General features: G+C 41.8%; 1 protein-coding gene across 3 annotated transcripts in view; it reads left to right on the top strand.

Annotated features, from left to right (window-relative positions):
• atp2b2 (ATPase plasma membrane Ca2+ transporting 2) overlaps positions 1 to 26,090 on the top strand; it is a 399,824-nt gene that overhangs the window by 162,777 nt on the left and 210,957 nt on the right. For all 3 annotated transcript variants that reach the window (XM_068051872.1, XM_068051871.1, XM_068051874.1), the window contains exons 6-11: positions 10,024 to 10,056; positions 10,650 to 10,763; positions 16,834 to 16,875; positions 18,973 to 19,137; positions 21,766 to 21,980; positions 24,087 to 24,329. In XM_068051872.1, coding sequence (XP_067907973.1) covers positions 10,024 to 10,056; positions 10,650 to 10,763; positions 16,834 to 16,875; positions 18,973 to 19,137; positions 21,766 to 21,980; positions 24,087 to 24,329 — 812 coding nt within the window. The remainder of the gene's footprint in view (positions 1 to 10,023; positions 10,057 to 10,649; positions 10,764 to 16,833; positions 16,876 to 18,972; positions 19,138 to 21,765; positions 21,981 to 24,086; positions 24,330 to 26,090) is intronic.

Here is a 26,090-nt window from a genome sequence, read left to right as displayed (position 1 = left end):
CAACTAAGGTCGAGAGCAGAGGTGGCTGGGGGCCTGAAAATACTGGAGCCAGCCAGCCTGTCAGTTTCAGGACATAATTCCCGACACAAGCAATGTTAACCAGGGTGGGGGCAGGGCAGGACAGCAATCCCACTCTCCTGCCCATTGAGGCCAATTAAAGTATTTATAAAGCTCGTAAAGAGCTTGTTGGAGGGGGAAGGAGGAATTTTGAAGGGGGTGCACGAGTTTCAGGAGGTGTCAGTGGGGCAAAGGGGTCTTGGCATTTGGTAAGGAGGTGCCCTTGACACTGTGCATGTGGCAGGGAGAGTGGGCAATCAGTGCTTGGGCATTGAACAATGCCATCACTCACGGCATCGTGGGGGAAGAAGAGCAGGGGACAAGGCTGACAAGGACAATTGGGCAGCCACCTACACAAAGGGAAGGCTTCAGCTGGTAATGGAGGCATGACTGTCAGAGTTTGGGCCCAGTGGCAATGAAGGGCAACGTCCTCCACAGGAAAGGCAGAATCCCAAGCAGCAGGAGGGCATGGGAGAAAGAGGGGCAGGAAGGCAATGGAGATCAGACCCTCAACACAGGATCTACCACTAAAAACGGAGCTTCATGGAGATGACCAAGACTCAGTGTTGCAGGAGCCTGTGACTCTCAAGGCAGCTAGTCAAAGGCATCTGTGCCCTCATTGCTGAAGGCCTCACATCTCGCAGCACTGGTCGCCATGCCCTGCCAGTAGACATCAAAGTCACTGTGCCTTGATCTTCTTTGCTTCTAGTTTCTTCAAAGGATCTGCTACGGACCTTAGTGGCATCTCACAAATGACTGCACACCACTACAGCTCGCAGGTCACTGATGCCCTGTTTGCTAGAGCTGGACAGTACATTCATTTTATGACAGACACAGCCTCACAGGTACAGAGGGCATTGGGTTTCACTGCCATCGCTGGATTCCCGCATGTGCAGGGCATCAATTGCATCCATGTGGCCATCAATGCACCGAGTGACTGGCCAGTCTCATCAACAAGCAGGCTTCCATTCCCTCAACATTTCAACAAGAGCTTCCTCCACGTACGCACTTGCTTTTCTGAAAGATGCCATGACTCCTTCATCCTCCACTAATCGATACTACGTCAGATCTTCACTCCAGCCCCACGAGCGCATGGATGGATCTGAGGGGACAAGGGATATCCCTTGAAGAGATGGCTACTGACCCCTCTATGGAAGGCCCAGATGAAGGCACAGAGGCAATACAGCCAATGCCATCTGCTAACTAGGACAACCATTGAGCAGGCCATCCTGCTTCTGAAAATGCGATTTCAGTGCCTAGATCGGTCAGGTAGCACCCTCCAATACCCTTCTGCAAGGATCTCTGTCATTCTGTCATTGCGGTGGTCTGCTGTGCTCTCCATAGAATGGCTTTCCAGAGAGGTGTGGACTTTGAGGATGGTGAGGCCCTGGAAGGATCTGATGATCCACCTCTGTTTCTGCCCCCACTGGCTCTATGGACAGGAAACATGTCTCCATATCAATTATGAAAATCTTAACTTTAATCAGTTTCCCATCGGAGGTGGGTTTCTGACCTGAAAACAAACCCAGGTCCTCTGTAGCAGAAAATCAGCTCAAAAACTCTCCCTTTCCCATTGGCAGGCGTTTTAATTTTAATTTTAACTGGAGCTCAAAATGTCCCAATCTAAAATTAGAGTGGTAACCGTTTAAAGTGCTGCTGAATGAACGTATGTTGCTAATATACAATAACGAGCTGGTCGTGCATTCATCAACTGACTGGCACTTCCGAAGTGTTGCTCTTTGTAGTGTAGGAATTGTTTCATCTACCCGAAGGCAGTTTCTTCAGACTGGATGAGGTAACAGCAGACTGAAGGTACTTCAGTTTTGCAGCATACTTGTTCTGGGAAAGCCAAACCTATTGTTAAGTTTTTATGATTTTTTACATTTGGATTCAGCACCTCAGACCACTTAAATAGACAAGATCTTGCCCACTGTAGCCCATTTATGCCTTTATATCCCATTATGTAAATAATTTGTAGCAGTCCAGTGATCCAACAGAATTTATTGACCATCCTCACTTGCCCTTGAGAAGGTGGTGGTGAACCACCTTCTTGAATTGCTGCAGTCGTGTAGTGAAGGTACTCCCACAGTGCTGTTAGGGAGGGAGTTCCAGGTTTTTGACCCAGCAACAGTGAAGGAATGGTGAAATAATTCCATGTTAGGATTGTGTGTGACTTGAAAGGGAACTTGCAGATGGTGGTGTCCCCATGCGCCTGCTGCCCTTGTCCTTCGAGGCAGTAAAAATCACAGGTTTGGGAGGTGCTGTCGAAGAATCCTTGGCGAGTGCATCTTATAGATGGTACATATTGCAGCCATGGTGCACTGATGGTGGAGGGAGTGAATGTTGAAGGTGGTGGATGGGGTGCCAATCAAGCGGGCTGGATGGTGTTGAGCTTCTTGAGTCTTGTTGGAATTGCACTCATCAGTCAAGTAGAGATAATTCCATCACACTCCTGACATGTCCCTTGTAGATGGTGGAAAGGCTTTGTGGAGTCAGGGGGTGAGTCACTTGCCAAAGGATATCCAGCCTCTGACCTGCTATTGTTGCCATAGTATTTATGTGCTGGTCCAGTTGAGTTGCTGGTCAGTGGTGACACCGAGGATATTGATGGTGAGGGATTCAGTGATGGCAATGTCATTGAATGTCAATGGGAGGTGGTTGAGCATTCTCTCTTCTGCACTTGTGTGGAGCAAACGTTTCTTGCCACTTCAAACTCTAGCCTGAATGTTGTCCAGGGCTTGCTGCATGCGGACAAGGATTGTTTATTATCTGAGGAATTACAAATGGAACTGAACACTGTGCAATTATCAAGAACATTCCCACTTCTGAGCTTTTGATGGAGGGAAGGCCATTGCTGACTCGGCAACAAACTGTCATGTAAACAGTTAAACTCAACAATCTTGTGCTCAGTTCAGTTTACCTTTCAAGGATGGACAGTTAAGCATGTAACAACTGTAAGTCCACAGGGCATCATTATTTCTGCTGCTTTGGTTATTTACTGTTTGTTGAGTTTGATTAGCAGCGTCTGGTGAAGTATATTCCCATCAGTCAATTCTCAATCATCACCAAAGTGATAGAAGATGTTGATAGTGCTATTAAGCAGCACTTACTCACCAATAACCTGCTCACCGATGCTCAGTTTGGTTTCTGCCAGGCCCACTTGGCTCCAGACCTCATTACAGATGGTTGAGTATGAGACACTGCAATGAGGAACTTGTGCATTGATGTCCTGGGACTGAGATGATTGGACTGCCAAAACCACAGCCATCTTCCTTTGTATTAGGTATAACAATAACCAATGGAGAGATTTCCCCCAATTCTCGTTGACTTCAATTTTACTAGGGCTCCTTGATGCCACACTTGGTCAAATGCTGCCATGGTGTCAAGGGGAGTCACTCTTACCTCATCTCTGGAATTCAGCTGTTTTGTCCATGTTTGGATCAAGGCTGTAATGAGATCTGGAGCTGAGTGGTCCTGGCAGAACCCAAACTGAGCATCAGTGAATAGATTATTGGTGAGTAAGTGCTGCTTAATAGCACTATCAACATCTTCTATCACTTTGGTGATGATTGAGAATTGACTGATGGGAATATACTTCACCAGAACCACTAATCAAACATAATAAACAGTAAATAACTAAGGCAGCAGAAATAATGATGCCCTGTGGACTTACAGTTGTTACAGGCTTAACTGTCCATCCTTGAAAGGTAAACTGGACTGGGCACAAGATCGTTGAGTTTAACTTTTTACATGACAGTTTGTTGCTGAGTGCACATGTAGGGCTGAATTTTGTGGAGGCAGCAGAGTTCCTGCCACCAGAGCTGAAAGCAGGAGGCAACCCCACTTTGGCCGGCAGCTCAGCAGTGTCAGGAGTGCCATCGCTAGCAGTGGTTAATGCTGAGGCTGGAGCTGCAGGGAAAGGGTACTTCAATGGCTGGACGCTCTTGAAGAAAGGTAAGTGGGGTTGGGGGACTCTGGGGCTGGCAGGCAGGCAGACCTTGGCCATTTGGGTGGAGGGAGGTGTTGCTGAGTGCTGGCAGCGCCATTGCTGCGAGGGCAGCCATTGCGACCGGGTTGCCCAAAAAGGAGAGCCCCACCAGAATGCCCTGGGTGGCCGCCAGATTTCACGGGGCAGTTTCCCCATGCGGCAGCATGCCTCCCCGACATGGGTTAGACCACACCTGGAGCACTGTGTGCAGTTTTGGTCCCCTTACCTTAGGAAGGATATTATTGCCGTAGAGGGATTGCAGCAAAGGTTCACCAGACTTGTTCCTGGGATGGCGGGACTGTTCTGTGAAGAGAGATTGGGGAAACTGGGCCTGTATTCTCTAGAGTTTCGAAGAATGAGAGGTGATCTCATTGAAACCTACAAAATAATTAAAGGGATAGACAGGGTAGATGCAGCTAAGATGTTTCCCCTGGTTGGGGAGTCTAGAACCTGGGGACACAATTTCAAAATAAGGGGGAAGCCACTTAGGACAGAGGTAAGGAGAAATTTATTTACTCAGAGGGTTGTGAATCTTTGGAATTCTCTACCCCAGAGGTCTGTGGAAGCTCAGTCATTGAGTATGTTTAAAGTAGAGATTGATAGATTTCTAAATACCAATGATATACAGGGATATGGTGATAGTATGGGAAAAAGGCATTGAAGTGGATGATCAGCCATGATCGTATTGAATGGCGGGGCAGGCTCGATGGGCTGAATGGCCTGCTCCTGCTCCTATGTTCCTATGGGCAAAATGCCCGCAAAGGTGGGAAGTGGCCCTTAATTGGCCATTTAAGTGGCTCAATTGGCCTCCTGGCAGGCAGCCGATCTGCCAACTTTCCTGCCGTAGTTTCTCTGGCTTTTGTGATGGCTTCAGAGGAATACTTCATTCGACAAAAGTCAGGCTGAAAAATACTTCTCCAAGAATGATTCAGGCAAAGGAAATTTAAATATCTGTCTCAAATTCAAAACCTGCTGCCAGTCAGACATGCATGCAAAATAAAACTCTGGAAGATTCCTGAATCTGAATTAAATGGCTGCGACCCTCCTTCGGAAGCCTTACCAGAGATAAAGGGGGTTGAATTTTCTGCTTTGCCATTGTCCCTTCAGCAGAGGTTTGGCAGAATCCCATTTATGCCAAAGTTGCAATAGTAGAGCAGAAGAAGTCCCGAGGAAATTCACTCCCATAGCTCATGTTGTACAGTTCTGTGCATCAAAACATATCCAATATAACAGAGAAAGAAACCGGTACCCTGAAAAATTATAGACAAAAAATGCTTTACTTTTGTTCATACTCCCTCCAAGTGCTGCCTGCTGTGTAAGCATTCCTATCAGTGAACTGAAGATCAAATAGGGAAACAGAAAGCAGACATCCATTTTCCAAATTGCTGCCTCCAACGGGAGTTCAACTTCTTTTGTATTGTTATTTTTTTAAATACCCAGTCAGAGCCTCTGAACAAACATTGAGCCAGCCAAGTACATTGTGTGTGCCCATGTCATGTACTTTTATATCAAAATGAAAGCAAGCTGAAATGCATTTGGAAGGCCATCCTTGGAGGTCAGAGTATCAGAGAGTCAAAAGATATTAGTGTCTGTTGCCATCAGTTGAACAGTTGGTAATTCTGTATTTGTTAGACTTGTTGACAGCATGATACCTGCACATCAAGAGTTGATGGTACAACAATAATGAAACATGCGCTTGAAACTGCAAAAGTCCCTGATTTTGTGATCTGAAGTTGTGAAGGCATTGGGCTCTGCTCTTCTGAATTATTTTCTGTTCAGTGGCTCTGCTCATCATTTCACTGATCTGGAATCAACATTAAGTCCAATTTTTGTCTTTTTTGGGCTGCTCGGGGGGTTACACATGTATACAGAGATTAAATTTATGTTCGCTTCAATTTCCATACATCTCACATTTATGCTAACAGATCTTCATGTTCGGATTTAAGATTATCAGTGCAGCTGAAGCACTAGGATCAACCTTTCCCAAATCTTGCATTTCAAACTGAAAAAAAAGAGTGAAAATCAAAGTAGATTACCTAGGCTTTAAGGGCTGGATTGGTCTGGCTTCCAAGGCACAAATGGAACATTGACCATAGTTTTGACCCTCTAGGGTTAAATGCACACCCCACTTAAATGTGACTTTTTAGCTGGCAAAATGATATGCAGTTAAGGAGATGACGACTGTAAAAGACCAGCCGACTGTTTTGAGTGAGGGCAATGCAGTTCAAAGGATTTATTAGGTAGGTTATTACATTTTCCAAATGTGCAGTGTCCCCAGCCATTTTGATAAAAGTATCCCTGCTGTAATTGATTTCCGTATTTTACCTACAAGCAAGCAGTTTTGCACAGTGTTATTGTGTAAATTCTTCAAATTAGCATGCCACTTTTCAGTATGATTACAAGTTTTAAATGGTGAAAAATACCACCTGCTGTCCTTTACAAGAATTTCTTCTAAATGTTTTCATATTGGTTGTGATTTATAATTTAATATTTTATTTATTTAATGCTTTCCATAAGGATGATTTTGTGATGATTGATCCCACTTCACTACAGTGCTTAACTTACTCAGTGGTTTAGATTTGTGAACAGCACTGTTTAGCTACAGGAAATGCATTTCAGTCTCATCCTTATTAAAAATGTGCTGTTGCAAAAGTTTTCTTTCTATAGTGTTTCTTTGTGAAGGGGATAATTGGTAAGGCCAGTTCACATTTGATTAAGCAAGAAGAATGAGCAGAAAGTTATTAGTTGGTTGTGAACTATGTTCCTTTATTTAGTGTCTATTGATCAGTATCATAATTATGATGAATTGCAGCTTTCAAAAAATAGACCAACATATCAATATACTCACTGATGTTTCATCCTCAGTATTGAGGAGAGGCAAAAAGGAAAATATATTCGGTGAAGATTATATTTGGAACTTTCATTTCCTAGTACCCTAAACCTTGAAGTTTGAATAAAATGGACTTGAACACACATTTTTACAAGCCAAGTCAAGTAAAACACTTTTTTTCAACTTAAATATCCTATTTTGATATTTTTCACAGCCTTTCAAATGTCAACATTGAAAACAGCACAGAGTTTCGTTTTTCTTAAAATACTGTGAATGTTGTCAGTACTGCAAATAAATCTGCTGGATGAAGAAATCTGCAGCACAGACAGCAGCTACTGCATGCCTCTCCAGATTAATAAATAAAACTACATCATTTTTTTTTTCAGACAACATGAAACATCTCAGTAACTTCAGATAAAAGATTTATTTGATGGCAGTTTAAGCCAAGAAAATTATACTCTCTATTCCACTTGTGTTTATCTGTTAAGTGCATAACATTGTATGAATGCAAATCTCCCTGCCCGTTTGTATATGAACTTGTCATGTTCATTGTTCAGCAGTTAGATTCAGCTTATTTAAGGTGCTTTTCTTCAATTCATGTGCACAGTACACTGCTGCATTGTGTTGCTCAATTCTCACCCATACAAATGTTACTTTGTTCATTTGTTCAGAGACATATTATAAACAGTCTACTTGATCTGGCAAGATGAATTTTTTAATTGAAGTATATTCTGATATTGTAAAAAAGAATAAACAGTCTTAAATAGGCAGTTTAAATTTCCTCCTGTCCAGGGTCTTGCCTAGGTCACACAGTAGTAGCTGGCTGCGAAGGCAGGTGGATAACTTGTCTTAGGTCTCTCAGCCAAGATCTACTAACGCTGCTCAAGTGTTCCATAGGAGTAGAATGGATCCAGGGTGACTTGCCCACTCATTTCTTTTTCCCCTCCAAATGAGGAAGTACCTAGCTTCCACTCACTGTCTTCTCCCAATTAACATAACTGAGATCAACAATTTTCCCCTGGGGAACTGCAATCTTGATGTCTGTATTCCACTATTATCTGGTACAGCTCATTGATGGTGACACCATGGCGCGCCCATACTATTTTAGCATGTACTCATTTTTTGGGTTGTGCCGAGATAAGTGAACATAACAATGGGAAGCGAGACATATACATAACAGGAATGCACATAACACCTTGAGTAACTTTTATTGTTTGATAGTTCTTATTGGATGGTATATTTTAGGCAAATAGTGCAAGATTATTGTCTGATAAATGATATAAATTGGCATCCCTGCTTTGTTTTAAATTAAGGGATTAGTAGAACATTTATGTACTTAACAGAACGCTTTCTCTAAACTATAATTGCATTCTGTTTTTTGTTCACGGTCACTGTATTAACCCTATTCTTTCCAGACATATGAATGGTGAACGCTTAATTTAAATATTTTAAATTCAATTCTGAAAGCAAAATTAGTGAAACTACAGAAAAGATCTACTAAAAATATAATTGGGAATTCTGATAGTTGCATTTGATATAATAAAATCTAATTCTGGAATAATCCTGATTTTTTTTCTCCTTCCTCATGGGCATCACTTGCCATCATCCCCTTGAGGTGAATGGAGAGAATGTAACATAATTGTATCCCATGTTCTTCACGTGAGAAGGAGATAGTGAGCAAGATATTTTGGAGCGCAGATATGCCTTTGGGAAAGACTTGCCCCACATTACCTTTTTTAAGCTGCAGCCAAAAGGCCAAATAATGTCTATAATGACAAATGAGAGTGAGGATGCAAGGATTTATGTTTATGTCTAAGCTTTGTTTTGTCCAATTTGTCTCTGAGTCATCCTACCTAAACCAGCTCAAAATTTAAAAATCCAATAACATTTGGCTGTTACCAGGAGTTCAGTACAACACTTTTTGAAGTATCATTTAGCTCTTCAGCAGCTGTATATGTTACTAACCATTACATTTGTTTTACTACTACTAGTCCTGTCACTATAACATAGACAAAGAAAATACCATTAGCAAAGTAATCACAAAGTGCAGAATTTGGTTTCACAATTATAACATCATGGCTTTATCTGAATTTAACCTGCAACTCAGTCCAGAATTGAAATATCACAGCCTTATTGTTTGCAATATACACAGTAGTGTAACAGATTACGGTCATATACTTCATGTTGAAATCTATAATGCTTGTCTAAAATTACACAGCATTTTTGTTCAGGTGACAGTAGAATTGCCTTCAGTTTTCCTGTGCAGTTCCTCTGATCCTATTTCTAGTATGATATTTTGCCTGTAATTTTCTTCTTTCCTCATTGGTCAGTTCCTTTTTTCTATTAATTTCCTGTAACTACCACCTTTCACATACTTAAACTGATTCACAACATTTTCTTACACCCCTAGAATCTAGGTTACTGAGTTAACTGCTGTAGGAACATGTTGCATTATGTAACTCTACCTCTATCCGAACACTCTTTACGTGACCCTTTTCACTGGTTTTTCATCCTTGCTCAAACTTTTTTCTGAAGCAAAAAGAAAACTAAAGGTTAAAGCTCTTCCTTAAGGTCTTGACATAACAGAAATGCATGACAAAGTGGAAGGTCTGAAGGAGCTCCATTTTTTTCTGTTACATTTCTTCCTGAAGGCATTGCATCCTAGCACAACAGTCACCTTCCAATTGACCTTTCTTTCTATGGGAAACTGGATTGAAAGTTGGCCAAGAGGGCCTTTGTTGCTGAGCATTATCATGTCCTCTTCCTCTGTCCACACATGTGGACTTTTCACCAGCAGTAATCCTGGATGATCTTGTGTTCATTTGCCAATGTTTACTGAACCCAAATGTAGAACTTCCTCTGCCACTTTGGGACTTTCCAATCAGTGTGACTCAGTTGGCTTTCCCAGCCGAGCCATTGAAGCAGGAGGTGGGTGGGGATAGGGGAGGAAGTGAAGCTGAAAGAGTTCCATTATGTTCGAGTTCTACTGCATTGTTCAATCTAACACAACGTTTTTTTCACTGTTACAAGGCTTCTAAAAGTTAAGGAGGATTATCTGAAGTTTTTTTTTTAAAAGAGCCGATTGTTTTTTGAGTGCACATCTAGGTTTGCCTTTCTACTTTCTTAACATTTGCAAATTACAATACAGGTCAAACAACAGAAGATGAACGACAGTTACCAGGTATCGTACATACTAACCAGCTGCAGAAATGAAGAAGTAGCAGTAGCTTGCACTAATTTTGGAATCCATTACAATAGGGCTGCAGCAAGGGGCTTTGGCTTCTCCTTTCCCCTCCCTGTCTAACTGGCTCAACCATGGCTATCGCACACATGTTTCAACACTCTCTTCTAACCGAGCTTTAGGCCCTGCTGCTTTGTGCTGTCACAGGGAGCTTGCAAACAGATTTCTGATGATGATAACGCCATGCCTAGTGCAGACAATAGCTCTCATGCCTGGTCTTGCTATGCCATCACATCTCTTTGTGTGTTTTGTGATGACAACAGTGTTGATTAACATAACTCCTGTTAATTCTACATGTTTCATGTTATTTATTTAATCCATTCAAGAGATAATTTTTTCCTTTATTGCAGAACTGTTCACCTGTGAAATTGTATGCTTTACATGTATTCTGTGGACTCTGATGCTTAATGTGTTTTTGTTTTGCTTTTATAAAGTTAGATGATGTGTTTTGAGCAAAAGTCATATTAATCCATTTCATTTTTCTTTCCCCATTTGATCTGTTTGTTTTCCTTTGATCCATTGCTACCAAGTAGAAGCTCCCCAGCCTCCTCCCCATGCTGTTCCCTCCCAGCCCCTGTCTACTTCAGGTACAGATGGTGCAGCAGGTACAAATGCCACTGATAGTACAAATGCCAGCTTAGTCAATGGTATGTTGAGAACACCTGGCTTTTTATTCTTTATTTTGATGGATTTCTCATGCTCCACCTGTTCTAAGCCTTATCTACAAACTGGACAGATGTTTTTGTATGCATGTGATTAGTGTACACATTTGGAAAATATATTAACCAGTAAGGCTTGCCACAATAATCCAATTGCCAGCAACAGTACTCCAGGCATTTTTCAATATTTCAAAATGGAATGTCACGAAGAGCCTGTCGGATAAAAGCAATAGACACAGCCAAAGATTTGATTGTAACAGTAGCTTTTTTTGTGATTGTCCCAAAAATATTGAAAAGTAGTCCTCTAAGGATTGAAGAATTATTGTACTGTCAGTGACTGGCTCCTTCTGAGGAGTTTCACTTGGCACAGCAGCTCTGAAACATTGCTGAGGTAATTTCATCTGCTCATTCACATTAACTGGTCCTTAGGGATGGCATGTTTCAGCCACAATAAGAGAATTTTAAAAGGTCACATATATAACCAGCCCCTCTTCAGTTATTTTTGACTGATAAAGAATCACCCCTTTACAGACTGTCTTCTGTAAACACATGACGGTGAATTTTGCGAATGTGTGTGACTAACACTGAACTGTGCCTGCATCCTGTGCAGAAAACCAAACCCGCAGTGTAAGAAAGCTAGAGGAATTGTTGCAGATTTTCAGTAAGTGATTGATTGTTATCCTTGTCCTAACTTATGGAGTTTGGTGGCTCAGTTGGTAGCATTCCTGCTACTGAGCCAGAAGGCTTTGGGTTTAAGTCCCACTCTAGGATTTGATGGCTATGGAAGGCATGTTCGCTGCAGCCTATTAGGATGTAAATCAGCCTGTGTAATCCTTCCAATACACCACACTATTCTCCAAGGGAAAGAATGTGCTGATAATGTAGTAATCATCAAAGAATTTTCTGAGATTGTAAGTGGACCCACTGGGACCATGCGCTGGCAGGTGGTAAGACCCTGGATGGTGATTAAGAGGCTGCTGCTAGGACTGTCGTCCAATTGAGGATGGTAGCTGGCTTCCCAGAGCTGCCAGCAGCCCGGCAGCACCAGTATTAGTGGTGGTTATTGCTGAGGCTGCAGGATACAGGAGAGGGCGCCTCCGTGTTGCAATGCTCTCGAAGAGAGGAAAGTTTTTTTTATTTTGTGCAGGAGACAGGCGGGCCCTGATGATCGAGGGTGGGGGAGGGGGGGGCGGGGAACAGTTCACCCTCATCAGTGGCACTGTAGCCTCCAGGGAAGCCCCTTCGTGGGCCATGGAACAGTCATAAAGGAGGCCTCCCTCCTTGCCTCGGGGATCCAATGGGACGTCAGCAGAGTAAAATGCTGGCAGAACAAGAAGTGTCCCTTAAATGGGCACTTAACTGGCCTAAATGGCTCCCAGGCAGGCAGCTGTGCCGCTGAGGTTCCTGCCACTGGTTAATATACTGTGGCAGCAGAAAGATGCGGGCTCCCTTCCTGACACCCTTGGCTGCCATTTTACCAACCTTCCTACCTCCCAGCTAGTAAAATCCAGCCCATGGTCTCAGCCAACAATGTCCCAAGTGGGTTAAAAACAGTCATGTACAAAATTGTTTCCCTGAGCATGCAATGGCTGATTAATTATGCCATTAGAATGTTGACAAATACCTGAATTCTGGGAGAACTTTAAAATTTTTGCAATTGCCAAAGATTTATTGCAGTTTGCTGGTGAGATTAGCACTATCTCCCCTACTTTCTCATCTTTGTTTGACTGCAATGTGCAATGCTCAGGTGTGGGATCCCAGGTCACTGCTAGTGGAATCCCAAGAGTAATTTGGAGGTGGACTTCTATGATTGTTGTGCCCCCAACAATGTGGGGAACATAAGTGGAAACTTATGTCCTAACCCTGTTAACAGTGCCTTACTTTGTTACAGCAGCATGTTATGACCAAGTGCCATTATTTCGGTTTTTCAAAGCATTTATTCAAAGCTCATTTCAGTGAAGGATGGGCTAGCTGAAATCAGTCATTTTCTATTACTGGGCTCCATCCCCAGAGCAGATCTGCATCATCGGATCACATGCCATCACATTTAGTGAGGGTTATTCAATGGTTCATAGATCTGCTTTCATAGTATAAGATAATGTACAGGGGAACCTTAGCATGCCTGTGATTCTTGCTTTCCTTTTGTAACACCATAGATTGATTGGGTAAACTGAATGATCTGGTTCTGTGATTTCACCAACAACGTTTTAGTCTAATATGTTTTTTTTGGCCGATTTTTAATGTAGTGAAAAGACCAAAACGTTGATTCGGCTTCATTCGGGGCATAATGGCAGTTTATACAATACTGAGTGAGTAAGTATTTTGAGGAAGAGTATTTTGCAAGGGCTTAGATCCTGGGTCCCATGGTTGCCTAGCTTTGCGCTGTCAGTAAAATTGCTTCCAGCAGGATCTCCATTGACTGATTTATTTGAAATGACTGTTACATTTTAACTCCATTGACTACAATTCAGAGCCTTTGAAATGAAAACTACCTTACTTACCAAAAAACAAATTCTAGGGTTATTTCATTGAAAGCTGAGGAAAAATACAGGAGACTATTTAGTTTAGTTTAGAGATACAGCACTGAAACAGGCCCTTCAGCCCACCGAGTCTGTGCCGACCATCAACCACCCATTTATACTAATCCTACACTAATCCCATATTCCTACCACATCCCCACCTGTCCCTATATTTCCCTACCACCTACCTATACTAGGGGCAATTTATAATGGCCAATTTACCTACCAACCTGCAAGTCTTTTGGCTTGTGGGAGGAAACCGGAGCACCCAGAGAAAACCCACGCAGACACAGGGAAAACATGCAAACTCCACGCAGGCAGTACCCAGAATTGAACCCAGGTCGCTGGAGCTGTGAGGCTGCGGTGCTAATCACTGCGCCACTGTGCACATGTATAACAGCAATGCTAATCTCTAAACTTTATATTTACAGAGATTCTCCAGCCTAACACTAATCTCACATGAAAGTGCACACAACATATTTGGATATCCTGAATCCACTTGAAAATGTAGATTTGGAGTGTAAAATCCATCATTACAAAACATCTGACAGTTTTGTCTAAGCTTGTGCATTGTTGGGTGACGTTTCTGTTGGACAGCATGCTTGTCTTGTATATTGCATGCATTTTACATGATCTTTCTGTTTCATGCTTTTCTAGTCTTGTAATAGTGTGGGGTATCACTGATCTTTGTTAGCTGAGATAATGTTGAGATCTGGACTCTTTCTGTTCAGGTGGTTGAATGTTTCACATATTTCAAAGTGCATTACTGATATAACACAAGATCCATTAAAAAATTTAGCAGATGCACTTCACACACCATCACTTTTAAGATAACTGAAATTAGAAATGTATTTGGAAGAAAAAATTCAATGTAATCTTCAGTTATGGTAACAGAATGAACAATTCTTAGTGTTCATATTGACATGGATCTATTTAATTGTGCATGTCTGAGTGTATTTGAAAGCTAATATATTAAATCAGCACATACACCAACTCGAAAAATGCAAGCATTTTAATGATAGAGTAGGAGGACAATGACTCAGCGTTGACGTCATTAGTGCACTATGGATGTGTGTCAGAAACGGTACATAACCATGTTGCTTATAATTCCCACTTTTGTACGGAGCACAAAAAGCCATTGATCATAACCACTTGCCTACAGAATTCATTTTCAGAATGTGCACTTAATGTTTTATAGTCAGTATAGGTAATTCAATGAAATGCATATGACAGATGCGAGGCTAAATTAAAATTGCTCTCTTAATACCTGCTACTGAAGCCAGTGATAAGCTGAATCTTTCATGCACTGGGGATTTGCATGATTTCCCATCGGCAGTTTGTTCATCCAACTGTTATTAGTTATGTGCCGCTTTTAAGTCTTCACTTGGCTTTTTGTAAGATATTGGTACAAGCAGAGAGGTTCACAAATATCAACAGCTTTCTGATAAGGGGGTGACCATGCACAGAGCAAATCTGACATTTTGTCATGAAGGCAGCAATCTACCCCGCTCCGATATTTTTCCCTGAAAACATAAACACCGATATCACAACATTTAATTGGAATGAAATGCCATTTCATTCACTATGCTCCAAATGTTCAACTTAGCAGTTTTTGAAACTTATTCCACATCATTTGGATTTGACATTAGTCAGTTCAAACTCATGGAGGTTACAGAAACAGATTGGAACTTGGAGAATCAAACAAGGATAAGTCAAAGGAAATGTGGCTCCTGGAGACATAGAACATAGAACATAGAACATTACAGCGCAGTACAGGCCCTTCGGCCCTCGATGTTGCGCCGAACTGTGAAACCATCTGACCTACACTATTCCATTTTCATCCATATGTCTATCCAATGACCACTTAAATGCCCTTAAAGTTGGCGAGTCTACTACTGTTGCAGGCAGGGCGTTCCACGCCCCTACTACTCTCTGAGTAAATAAACTACCTCTGACATCTGTCCTATATCTATCACCCCTCAACTTAAAGTGATGTCCCCTCTTGTTTGCCATCACCATCCGAGGAAAAAGACTCTCACTATCCACCCTATCTAACCCTCTGATTATCTTATATGTCTCTATTAAGTCACCTCTCCTCCTCCTTCTCTCCAACGAAAACAACCTCAAGTCCCTCAGCCTTTCCTCGTAAGACCTTCCCTCCATACCAGGCAACATCCCAGTAAATCTCCTCTGCACCCTTTCCAAAGCTTCCACATCCTTCCTATAATGCGGTGACCAGAACTGCACGCAATACTCCAGGTGCGGCCGCACCAGAGTTTTGTACAGCTGCAGCATGACCTCGTGGCTCCGAAACTAATAAAAGCATACACACCATATGCCTTCTTAACAGCCCTATTAACCTGGGTGGCAACATTCAGGGATTTATGTACCTGGACACCAAGATCTCTCTGTTCATCTGCACTACCAAGAATCTTCCCATTAGCCCAGTACTCTGCATTCCTGTTACTCCGTCCAAAGTGAATCACCTCACACTTTTCCGCATTAAACTCCATTTGCCATCTCTCAGCCCAGCTCTGCAGCCTATCTATGTCCCTCTGTATCCTACAACATCCTTCGGCACTATCCACAACTCCACCGACCTTAGGTTCAAACCAAGCATAAAACTGCTCATCTATTCAGTAATGAAATTGAGGACACAGCCTTATACATTCAATTTAGCAGTATAGATGAAATAAAGCAATGCATTCTCCTCCCAACAATAATAGCAGACGAACTTGAGATTATTTTATAAGTGACCACAATTTCAATATTAGGAAGAAGTGATCTATTCACACAGTTATTTGTGGGGACATCGGGGAACTGGATATGAGTGAACCTGAATTAAGTTGTAGGAATACATGACTTTGATACAGGCAATTTCTCAAAAGGAATCAGGTTAAAATAAGACTAAGACTAAAGTAGAACTAAAATAATGGACCTGGCTAACAAGAATGTACTCTGCAAAAATACTCCTGCCCAATTGAATTTCCTTTAGAGTTGGTTGTCATCTATCTTCATTTCCTCCCAACAATTCTGTTTTTTTTCAAACTGCCAAAATAGCACTCCAAGCAATGACAGTTAGCACGATGGTATTCATTCCAGTATCTGTGTACCATACAATCTCAACATTATCACTTCATTTGTAGATATAGAGCAGTTCTATTTACTGACAAACTTTTTTTAAGGAGCGATAAACCTTTTCACCTGTGCACATGAAATGGCGATCAAATTAAACTCTTGGGATTTGGTGTCTAGATTATCATTATATCAAGCTTCATGGTGTACTGTAACCAGTTACTCCTGAGTAATGTGTACAGATGTATTTGCAAATATGATCCTTGAACTTGTGAATCTTTTTGTAGCTAAATAGACTGCTCTTCAATTGGTTGCAGATTTTGTGACCATTAAAAACTGTTAAGATTTGTCTATTGTGTCTACCATCTTTTTAATTTTTGGTTGCAATGTAACACTGTGTGTTGTCTCTGTTGTGGCTCTTCACTGTTTGTTTCTGTTCTGTTTGTTGTACTTTTTCATCATAGGCAAAATGCAGGATGGGAATATGGAGAACAGCCAGAATAAAGGTAACAGTTCTTCTCGACAGTCAGACAATCTCTGTCTATTTTACACTGACGTTGCTGTTATCCAATTAAGGTGTTCCTCTTCTCTAGCTTTCTGAAGTGCTGACCCGTTATTTACTAACTCCTTCTGATTCTTTTTATACAGGCGTTTTTTAAAATTTATGTTGTAAATAAATACGGTAGTGCAGTCTCCCACATCTCTAATGATATTGTAAAGGATTTGCTAGCTTTTAAAAATTCTAAAATGCTTTCTAGCTCCACTGTCTGTCATTTAATTCATGTCCGGCCTTCTTATAGACTGTTTTGACAGATGGCTTAATAATGTAAGTATTTTGAAATTTTCTGTAAATATCACTTTGCAAAGCTATACAAATACTTTTGATTTTAATAAATTTTTGGGTTCACGATTAGTATGGTACAAAGCTATATTCTTAAAGACTGAATAGGAGATGCTTTATAATATAGTATTGCTAACAAACAGTACAACCAAGTACATTTTTGATACTTGATAAATGTTCAATAATTCATTAAAGATTTGCATTCATCAATATTGCCAAGTAATATTTTAGTCTGAAACATTTGAAAGGAGAGTATAAAAATCAGTTCTAATAATGTTAGTTGTTAAAGAATCTTAACTGCAATGGGTTTACTTATGAAATGGTTTTAAATTTATGTCTACTATTTTGCAAATGATGGTTTCCTGATCTTGTCAGGATGAAGTGCAAAGTGGAGGTCAGGTGCATCACACAGAGAAAGATGAGAAATAGGAAGGTTAAGACAACCCCCTCCACCCTCCTGCATCCTCTAACCAATGACTCATGCAATAAACAGAGGATCAGCATACGCTCTTTGTGTGTCCCCTTGGGAATAGCATATGAAGAGGGAGCGACTGCAAGAGGGGAGAAAGAGAGAAACCTGTAAATACATTTTACAAGAAAAAATTTGGAAACACATACATATATTTCTAAAAGAATAGTTTTAGCTGAGTTTCTGTTGAAAATAGCTAAATGCAAAAACCTGCTGAAGAAACTATACCAAATATTGTTGGCTATTAAGTGCATAGTAAATTCCTACTTTTAAAGAAAGACTTTGCTGTAGTTAGCAATGTGGCCTAAATGTGTGTGTTAAGCTTGAGACCGCATAGAATAATCTGTTCCTTTTTGTGCATGTTCAAGGTATTTGGCAGTCTGTTACACAACTGGATTAAACCACCATCTTTATTTAATACATGACTCCAGTTTTGACAGCAACTGTATCTCTACCCCTTTCAAGCATTGATGAAAGCTATCAGAAGCAAAGACGCATTAAATTAAATAAAGGAGATTTTAACTCCCACCGTCCAGGTGGTAGCAATAGAGGTGGTGGACTTTCTGCCCTGCTCCTGCTCTGCTGCCATTGTCCCTGCCAACTTTTGCTGAGGCACCCACTTGAATTAGACGGAGTCTCATTAGTGTACGTAAGTCAGAGTCCAATGACATACATAGGATCCTAATGCAATCTTAACACTTTATCGGGTGGGACATGCACTGCAGACAATAAAAAGAGCCTAAAATGGTATGTTTTAAGATTATTCTTGCAAGACCTGGAGAGGCACTCTTGCCCCTCTGGGATCCAAAATAATTAAGTGGGTTGCTGCCACCTGCTTCCCCATTCAGCATTCTCATGCCCCCTCACCAGGTCCCAATCTCCAGACCTATCTTCCTGCTGGCCAAGTCAGTCTTCGTTGAGCAGCAGCGGGTACTAATTTAGTGCCTGCATGCATGAGCAGCATACATGTTAGCAAGGCCCATTCCTCAAAACAGTGCAGGCCTCGCGGCAACAGGATCGGGTCCAGCCAGCACCTGATAATTAAAATTTGCCTCATTAATTGAGCAAATATTGGACAGTAAGGTGTGCTGTCGCTTTGTGGTTGTCTGCAGTTTCATTTCCAAAAGTTACCATTGGAGATTTGGAGGAAAATCTTCTTTTGCAAATCACAAACAAAAAAATTGATTTTGGAAGTTTTAGATAAACTTCAGCACTCAGATGATTTCTAAAGGATACCAGATATTTGTGCTCAAAGTATTTTTGACTAGCTTTCTTTAATTTGTTTAAATTTAGCCAAGAAACAAGATGGTGCGGCTGCCATGGAAATGCAGCCTCTGAAGAGTGCAGAAGGTGGTGATGGAGATGACAAGGAGAAGAGGAAGGGGGGAACACCAAAGAAAGAGAAGTCTGTACTGCAGGGCAAGCTCACCAAACTGGCGGTGCAGATCGGGAAAGCGGGTGAGCCGAATGCTCATTCAGAGAACAATTAACCTTAACTAAGCGAAATTGGAAAAACCGTGCTGTTGATAGACCACAGTCCCTGCTAATGCAGTGCTCCTTCAGGGAATCTTCAGGCAATTTAACTTTGTCAAATAACTTGTTCTGAAACAAAAGCAAAATACGGTGGACGCAGGAAATCTGAAAACAGAAAATGCTGTAAGTACTCAGCAGGTCCGGCAGCATCTGTGGAGAGAGAAACAGACTTAATGGGCAGAATTTAATTCTGCCCTTGGAGGCGGGCATGGAGACGGGGATGGGGGGCAGCAAGCAAAATAGCAAGGGTTGACGTTCCCAGTGATGCCCGAGCCCCCTACCATTTTGTCTGGGGCAGGGACGGCCGAGGACGGCCATTCCGCCTCAGGCCAATTGAGGCCCTTAATTGGCCAATTAATGGCCATGCAAGGGCTTTTTCCACCTCCCACCTCAATTTTGAGGGACGCAGAGGGGCCTGCTGCCGCTGGGAGAAGCAGCCACGTAAAACCTGGTGGCCTCCGAGTAGTTTTGGGGGTTCCTCCTTTGGGGGCAATCCAGGGCCCCATGTGTGCCCCCTGGTGGTGATCACCACCCCTCTGAGAAGACCTCCCCTCCACAGCCCCTTGCAGGGGCTTATGTGAATGGCCCCGGCAACCCTAACCCCACTCACCTATCCCGGGATCTCCTTCTTCTTCAGTGCTGCAAGGCATCCTGCAGTACTGGCAGTGGCCACTGCTCCCAGCAGTGCTGCCAATACTGCAGAGCTGCCGGCCTTCCAATTGGCTGGTAGGTCTGGAGGCGGGAGCTCTTCCCTGAAAGGGATGTCATCCCTGACGGCGGGCAGTTAATTGGCTGCCGGGGTTCGACAGCGAGCTGAGGCGGGATCTGCCCCCCACTTTCTGGGCTGCTGCCAGGACCCCCGTCTCAAGAATAAAATATAACTCTGTTTCTCTCTCCACAGGTGCTGCTGGACCTGCTGAGTATGTCCAGCCTTTTCTGTTTTTATGAACTGTTCTAAAACTATGTTAGCTACCTGGGAAATTCACCCTGTTGATGGTGTAATACCTCTGGTGCTGTATGATCTATTGTGGTGCAGTTTTTGTGAAGCTACCTTGTGTGGTCAAGAAATTTATAAAAATGATTGTGCAAATATATGAACCATCAGCAATCATACCATTGAGCTTCATATTTACATTTAAAATCATATGTCAGTCAATTTACCAACAAAATAATACCTTCCAAAAACAAAATTAATACAGATAAATAACTGAACACCAAGAAATGACGTTCATTCACTTATGCCATACACATCCACAAAAGTCTGCAGATGTAAAATGCAGCGATAGTAAGTTTGCTCAAACATGCTATTTTATGTTGAAATCATAAATTGCTCTTTTAAAATTGGTAATATTAGGTCCACATGGTATAGTAATAAACATAAAATCTTATTTTCCGAGGTTGTGCAAATCGTTATATAAAGTTTGTTGTTTCTTCGTTTAATTTCATGGAATTTACATCTGAACTTAAAATAGTTTTTTTTTTAATGAAACAACTTAACAGGATATACAGGGAATGGATCTAATCTGATAGGGGAATCTAGAATAAGTTGAAAACATTGCAGATTAGATCACAAAAGTGAATGCAACTAAAAGTCTTGATAGAAAAGGAGGCAAGAACATGGAAAACACTGAAGTGTTTAAAGAGAAATAAATGCATATTGGGATGGGAGGGTATTAAGGAAAAGAAGATTATTAAGGATATTGCAGAAAGAATAGTGAATTGGGGCTAAAAATGTAGGCAAGCAAAATAATGATGCAGACTTGATGGATGGAACGGCCATTTCCACTCCATTGGTTCTAAATGTATATTCTGATTGATGAAGCCAATTCTTAAGTTAAATTTGAATATTCACTTTTTCATTGGTCTTGCTTTTGAAAGGTGAAAAATATCAGAAAGCCGCAATATTGGAATTTGACCATTTGAATTCCATCAGAGGCAGAAACCCTCACATTCTGGAGTGGAATTTCCGTGGGGTTTGTCTTGATTATTTTTTATAACTCCAACAGAAGATTGACAACAACTCCCAGTGAAACACTGTAAATAGGATTGCTGCATTTGTCCAAAGTTTCTGCAGTGCCCAAAACTACACACTTCACTCTAATTGTGGCTTAACCAATATTCAGTTTAAATTCATCATGACCTCTTTACCCTTGTGCTCTATGCCCATATGTAAAAAAACCTAAAATTCTCTTGGCCTTGTTATGGTTGTATCTACTAGCACCTGCACTTTCAGCGAATGGTTTATTTGACCCCTAGGTTTCTCTGTTCTCCCACACTGTTCAGTGTCTTTACGTTAAGTGAATAACTGCCAATCCTTGTTTTTATTCTCTCAGCATATATTACCTAACACTTACCTACATTAAGTAGCATTTGCCACCTGCCTGCACATGCTGCTAACCTGTCTGTCTTCCTGAAGTCTTTTACAGTCCTTCTCACTGTTTTCTAAACCTCCTACATTGTGTGTCTAAACTTCCCAGTTAAAATGTTAAATATGAAGCAAACGGCTGCTATAATACTGTGACTTAGTTTTTTTTTTAATTGGATCTTTTTTAGGGTTGGTGATGTCGGCAATCACAGTTATTATCCTTGTGTTATACTTTGCCATCGATACTTTTGTGATTCAAAAACTGCAGTGGCTTCCTGAATGCACACCGGTTTACATCCAGTTCTTTGTTAAATTCTTCATTATTGGTGTCACAGTACTTGTTGTTGCTGTCCCAGAGGGTCTCCCACTTGCGGTCACCATATCACTTGCCTACTCTGTGAAGGTATGAATATGTTCACTTATACTCTTCTATTAGTTTCACAGATAAACATTACAGACCAATTTCCTCCATTATGGGCTTTCAGAAAAATAGTCAGTTCTGGTGGTATCAAGTTGTATATTACAGTTTTTGTAACTCCATCCAAACATTATGCTTCAACTATGTAATTTATATTATCGTAAAGTACCTGTGGTGTTGAAACTGTATTTATTGGATTAACTTTGGGGATGCATAAGTGAGGCATTATTTATGTTACCTACATTGAAAAACATAAATAATATGATGGAGTGAATCAGAGGTCCTGAAAAGGAAATGGTTGGAGATAAAGATTGTGACAGGCTTAGATAAGTTAGACAAGGAAAAAACTGTTCCCATTAACTGATAGTTACAAGATTTTGGGCAAGAGATGCAGGGGGGAATGTGAGGAAGAACTTTTTTACGCAGCGAGTGGTAATGACCTGGAACTCGCTGCCCATGAGGGTGGTGGAAGCGGAGACAATTAACGATTTCAAAAGGAAATTGGATGGGCACTTGAGGGAAATAAACCTGTAGGACTACGGGGATCAAGGAGGAGTGGGACTGACTGGATTGCTCCGCAGAGAGCCAGCACGGACTTCATGGGCCAAATGGCCTCCTTCTATGCCATAAATGACTCTATGACTTTATATGTTCAAGATTTTTAAAGCAGTAAAATTTTGCACTTTGGTATATTTCCAGGGCTTATTTCCGATAATATAAAGCTGAATGGGGAAATGGACTCTGCAGTGCAGTTGGAGAAATTGTGCCAAGAAGGAAGAATAGAGTTGTGTTGCCAGCTGCAATGTTTTTCTAGAGAAAAGACAATAGGGTAGATTTTAACTCCAGGAAAAAGAAGTGGACAGTGGGCTGAACGCCAGCTAGTTCCTGCTAGGCCATTTTGAAGGATGGGCTTCATTATGGTACCAATGTCAGGCACAAATTACCATCCCGCTGCAGCACATGGACTCTGGGTCAGGCAGTATAGAGATTGACACTGCCAGTAGGCAGGTGTACCTGAGAGAGGAGGGGCAATAAATGGAGGGGGAAATGCCTGGGGTGGCAGCAGCCCCACATTCATCTTGTGGAGCCCAGAATAACATCCAGGTCCTACAACAATAAAAATTTGCTTACATTTTTGAAACCTCTTCCTTTTTGTCCAGTTCAACTGAATGGTGTGTGCACAGCCCATGCCCCGTCCAGTTATCCCTCTAAATCAGTTTTGTCCAGTTTGTTCATCACTAGCCACATGTGACTAATTATGAATTCAGATGTGGCAAATTGCATTTCTTATTGGTGTTTATTACCTATTTTTCTTTACCATCATTGGGCATGTGATCTCAGCACTTATATTCGCACACCGTATGCAGGTGAACTTTAACCTTTTTGCTTGTTTTATTGGTAAGATGGTAAGGCAAAAAGCAGCACGTGTGTTTTTTTGATCATTGTGAGTACTTTACTTCCTTGTTTACTTAATGGCAATAGATGTTTGTTAAGTAAATATACACGGGTGAAGTCCATTTACCTGGATAGTGTAAGTGTATATGAAACATTTTCTACCAAAATTAGTTCACGAGGCTAAAACAGTCTCACCACAGTCATCCCTGTGGCTAGTCAGCAATTTCTATTGGACAATACTGCCCTAAATTGAATTAGGTTCCTATGTACTTTATAGGATCCAAATTTGCATATATTAATGAGGCTTCCACCTGAGCTGCTCGGCAGAAAATCCCAGTAAATACGGCAGTGGAGGAAGAATGATGGTACACAGCCATTTTACTTAGCTGTCACCCCATTTTCACTGGATAGGCTGAGGTAAATTTGGTCCTAAATTGTTTGGTAAGACTAGAGGATTCATTCAAGTAAACGAGCTAGAAAATTAATGTGGATTTTGTAAATGGCTACATTTACAAGTGGAGGAAGGAAAGACCAGGGATTTTATCCGATGTCATATTTTAGCCATCACTCTCTCAGCTGCAGAGTTGCGTTTTGATGAGGACTGTGGATTAACCTATCTGTGTTATAAAGAATATCTTCAAACATTCTAACATTGATGAGCGTTACTTACTGTTACATTGTCCCTCCTTTTACCAGAAAATGATGAAGGACAATAATCTAGTGAGACATTTGGATGCCTGTGAAACCATGGGTAATGCTACAGCAATCTGCTCTGACAAAACAGGCACTTTGACAACAAACCGAATGACAGTTGTGCAGGCTTACATTGGTGATGTCCACTATAAAGAAGTTCCAGATCCCAGTGCCCTCCCATCAAAAACACTGGACATGCTTGTTAATGCAATATCTCTCAACAGTGCTTACACTTCCAAAATACTGGTAAGTTTTTCTTTCTTATTAGTGTGTTAATTATTGTGCTTGACTGGATTGTCCTTTAGAAGCCGGGTTGCACCCAGGTTGCAAATTGATGATTGGACAGGGTCGATTAATGTGGTGGATAGTGTCAGCAAATTCAGAAGGGATAGATATTTTGCAGAGGAAGCTATCGATGGACTTAAGAGATAAAACAGTGTATGGTATTTTGTGAACTTTTGTGCTAACGAGGACTGCGACAGTCTCTTCTGGTCTTGTGTGTTTCTATATTCCATTGGGTTTCAAACCATATGGCTCATTAGGTCTATTTGCAGTAGCATTTTGAATCAGAGAAAAATACTGCAGATGCTGGAGTTCTGAAATGAGAACAGAAAGTGCCGGAAATACTCAGCAGGTCTGGCATCATCTGTGGAGAGAGAAACGGAGTTAACGTTTCAGGTCTGCAACCCTTTATCAGAACTGGCAAAAGTTAGAAATGTAACAGTCTTTGAGCAATTGAAAGGGGGGAGGGGGGAAGAAGAACAAGAAGGAGGGACTGTAATAGGACAGAGGGAGGAGAGATTAAAGGACAGATGTCATGGAACAGATTGCAAATGGAGTGCTAAATAATTGTAGCGTAAGACAAAGCACAAGTCCAGCGAGAGTGCTAATGGCAAAATAATGAACAGATCATTTTGAATGCTGTTTGCTAATGTAAAAATAATCCTCACGATATGTTACTTTTGATGAATAAAATTGGTCATATTCCAAAATTCTGTATGAGATTCAAATTTTTGTAATAATCAAGGGGGGAATTTTATGCTTTTCCCCCATGGTGGGTTTGGAGGTGGGGAGAGCATAAAATCAGGTGTGATGGTGGTGGGAGTGGGGGGAGCGGAGGGGGGGGGGGGGGAGGTGGGGGGTGGTGTTGGGGGTGGTCCCACCACCATCCAGCCTTTACCAAAATTTAGTCCAGGGCGGGAAGGCTTGTGAATGGCCTTCCCATGCCACCACCAATTGAGGTCCTTAACTGGGCAATTAACCCCCAATTAAGGGCCTCTTCCCGCCGCAGCCTCAATCAGCCATGTGGCGGGTCGCCTTCTCACCGCAAGGGAAGTACGGCATGGGAAACCATGTGGGCTGCTTCCCAGCTCCGGGTACCTCCGTGCCTGAACGAGGGACCTGGCATCGGGAAGGGAAGGCCTGCTGAGAGCCATCCCCCTGCCCTTGCTGCCAGTCTCCTTCCTTCCTCTCCCCCGTGACCCACACACTGCGAGACCCCTCCCACCCTGATCTACTGAGGCCTGGGTCCAGCGATGCTCCTCAGCCTCCCGTAGGTACTCCTCCAGGAGCAGCCACTGACTCCACGCTGCAGCTGCCAGCTTCTGATTGGCGGGCAGCTCTCCAAGGACAGGATTTCCAGCAACAGAGTCCTTGATCCTGTGGAAGGCCCACTGCTGTCCACTAAAAAGCCTGATTGGCACTAGATTCGGCGGGCCTTCTGGAGATGAGACAATATGGGGATCTCAATGTCACTTTTTCCGGAGTCGAGACCTCCTCCGCCAGAATAAAGTCTCCCCCAAGAATTTTCAAGCGATTCATGTTGTGTTTAATGGCTCATTGGCACATTGTCCATAGTTGTACTGGTTTTTCCTCTTTCAGGTTTATAATGGTTTATAGCAAATAACTTGACATGATTTTAAAGTCTTCATTCAATTTATTGAGCTTCAATCATTACTTGTTTGTTCTTGCCTTTTAGCATTTTAAATTTATAGCTTGTAGCTGTTA

The sequence above is a fragment of the Heterodontus francisci genome, chromosome 19 (genome assembly GCF_036365525.1).
Source record: "Heterodontus francisci isolate sHetFra1 chromosome 19, sHetFra1.hap1, whole genome shotgun sequence".
Taxonomy (NCBI): Eukaryota; Metazoa; Chordata; class Chondrichthyes; order Heterodontiformes; family Heterodontidae; genus Heterodontus; species Heterodontus francisci.
Note: the sequence above shows the minus strand (reverse complement) of the source record. Positions and strands in the feature narration are given on the sequence as shown.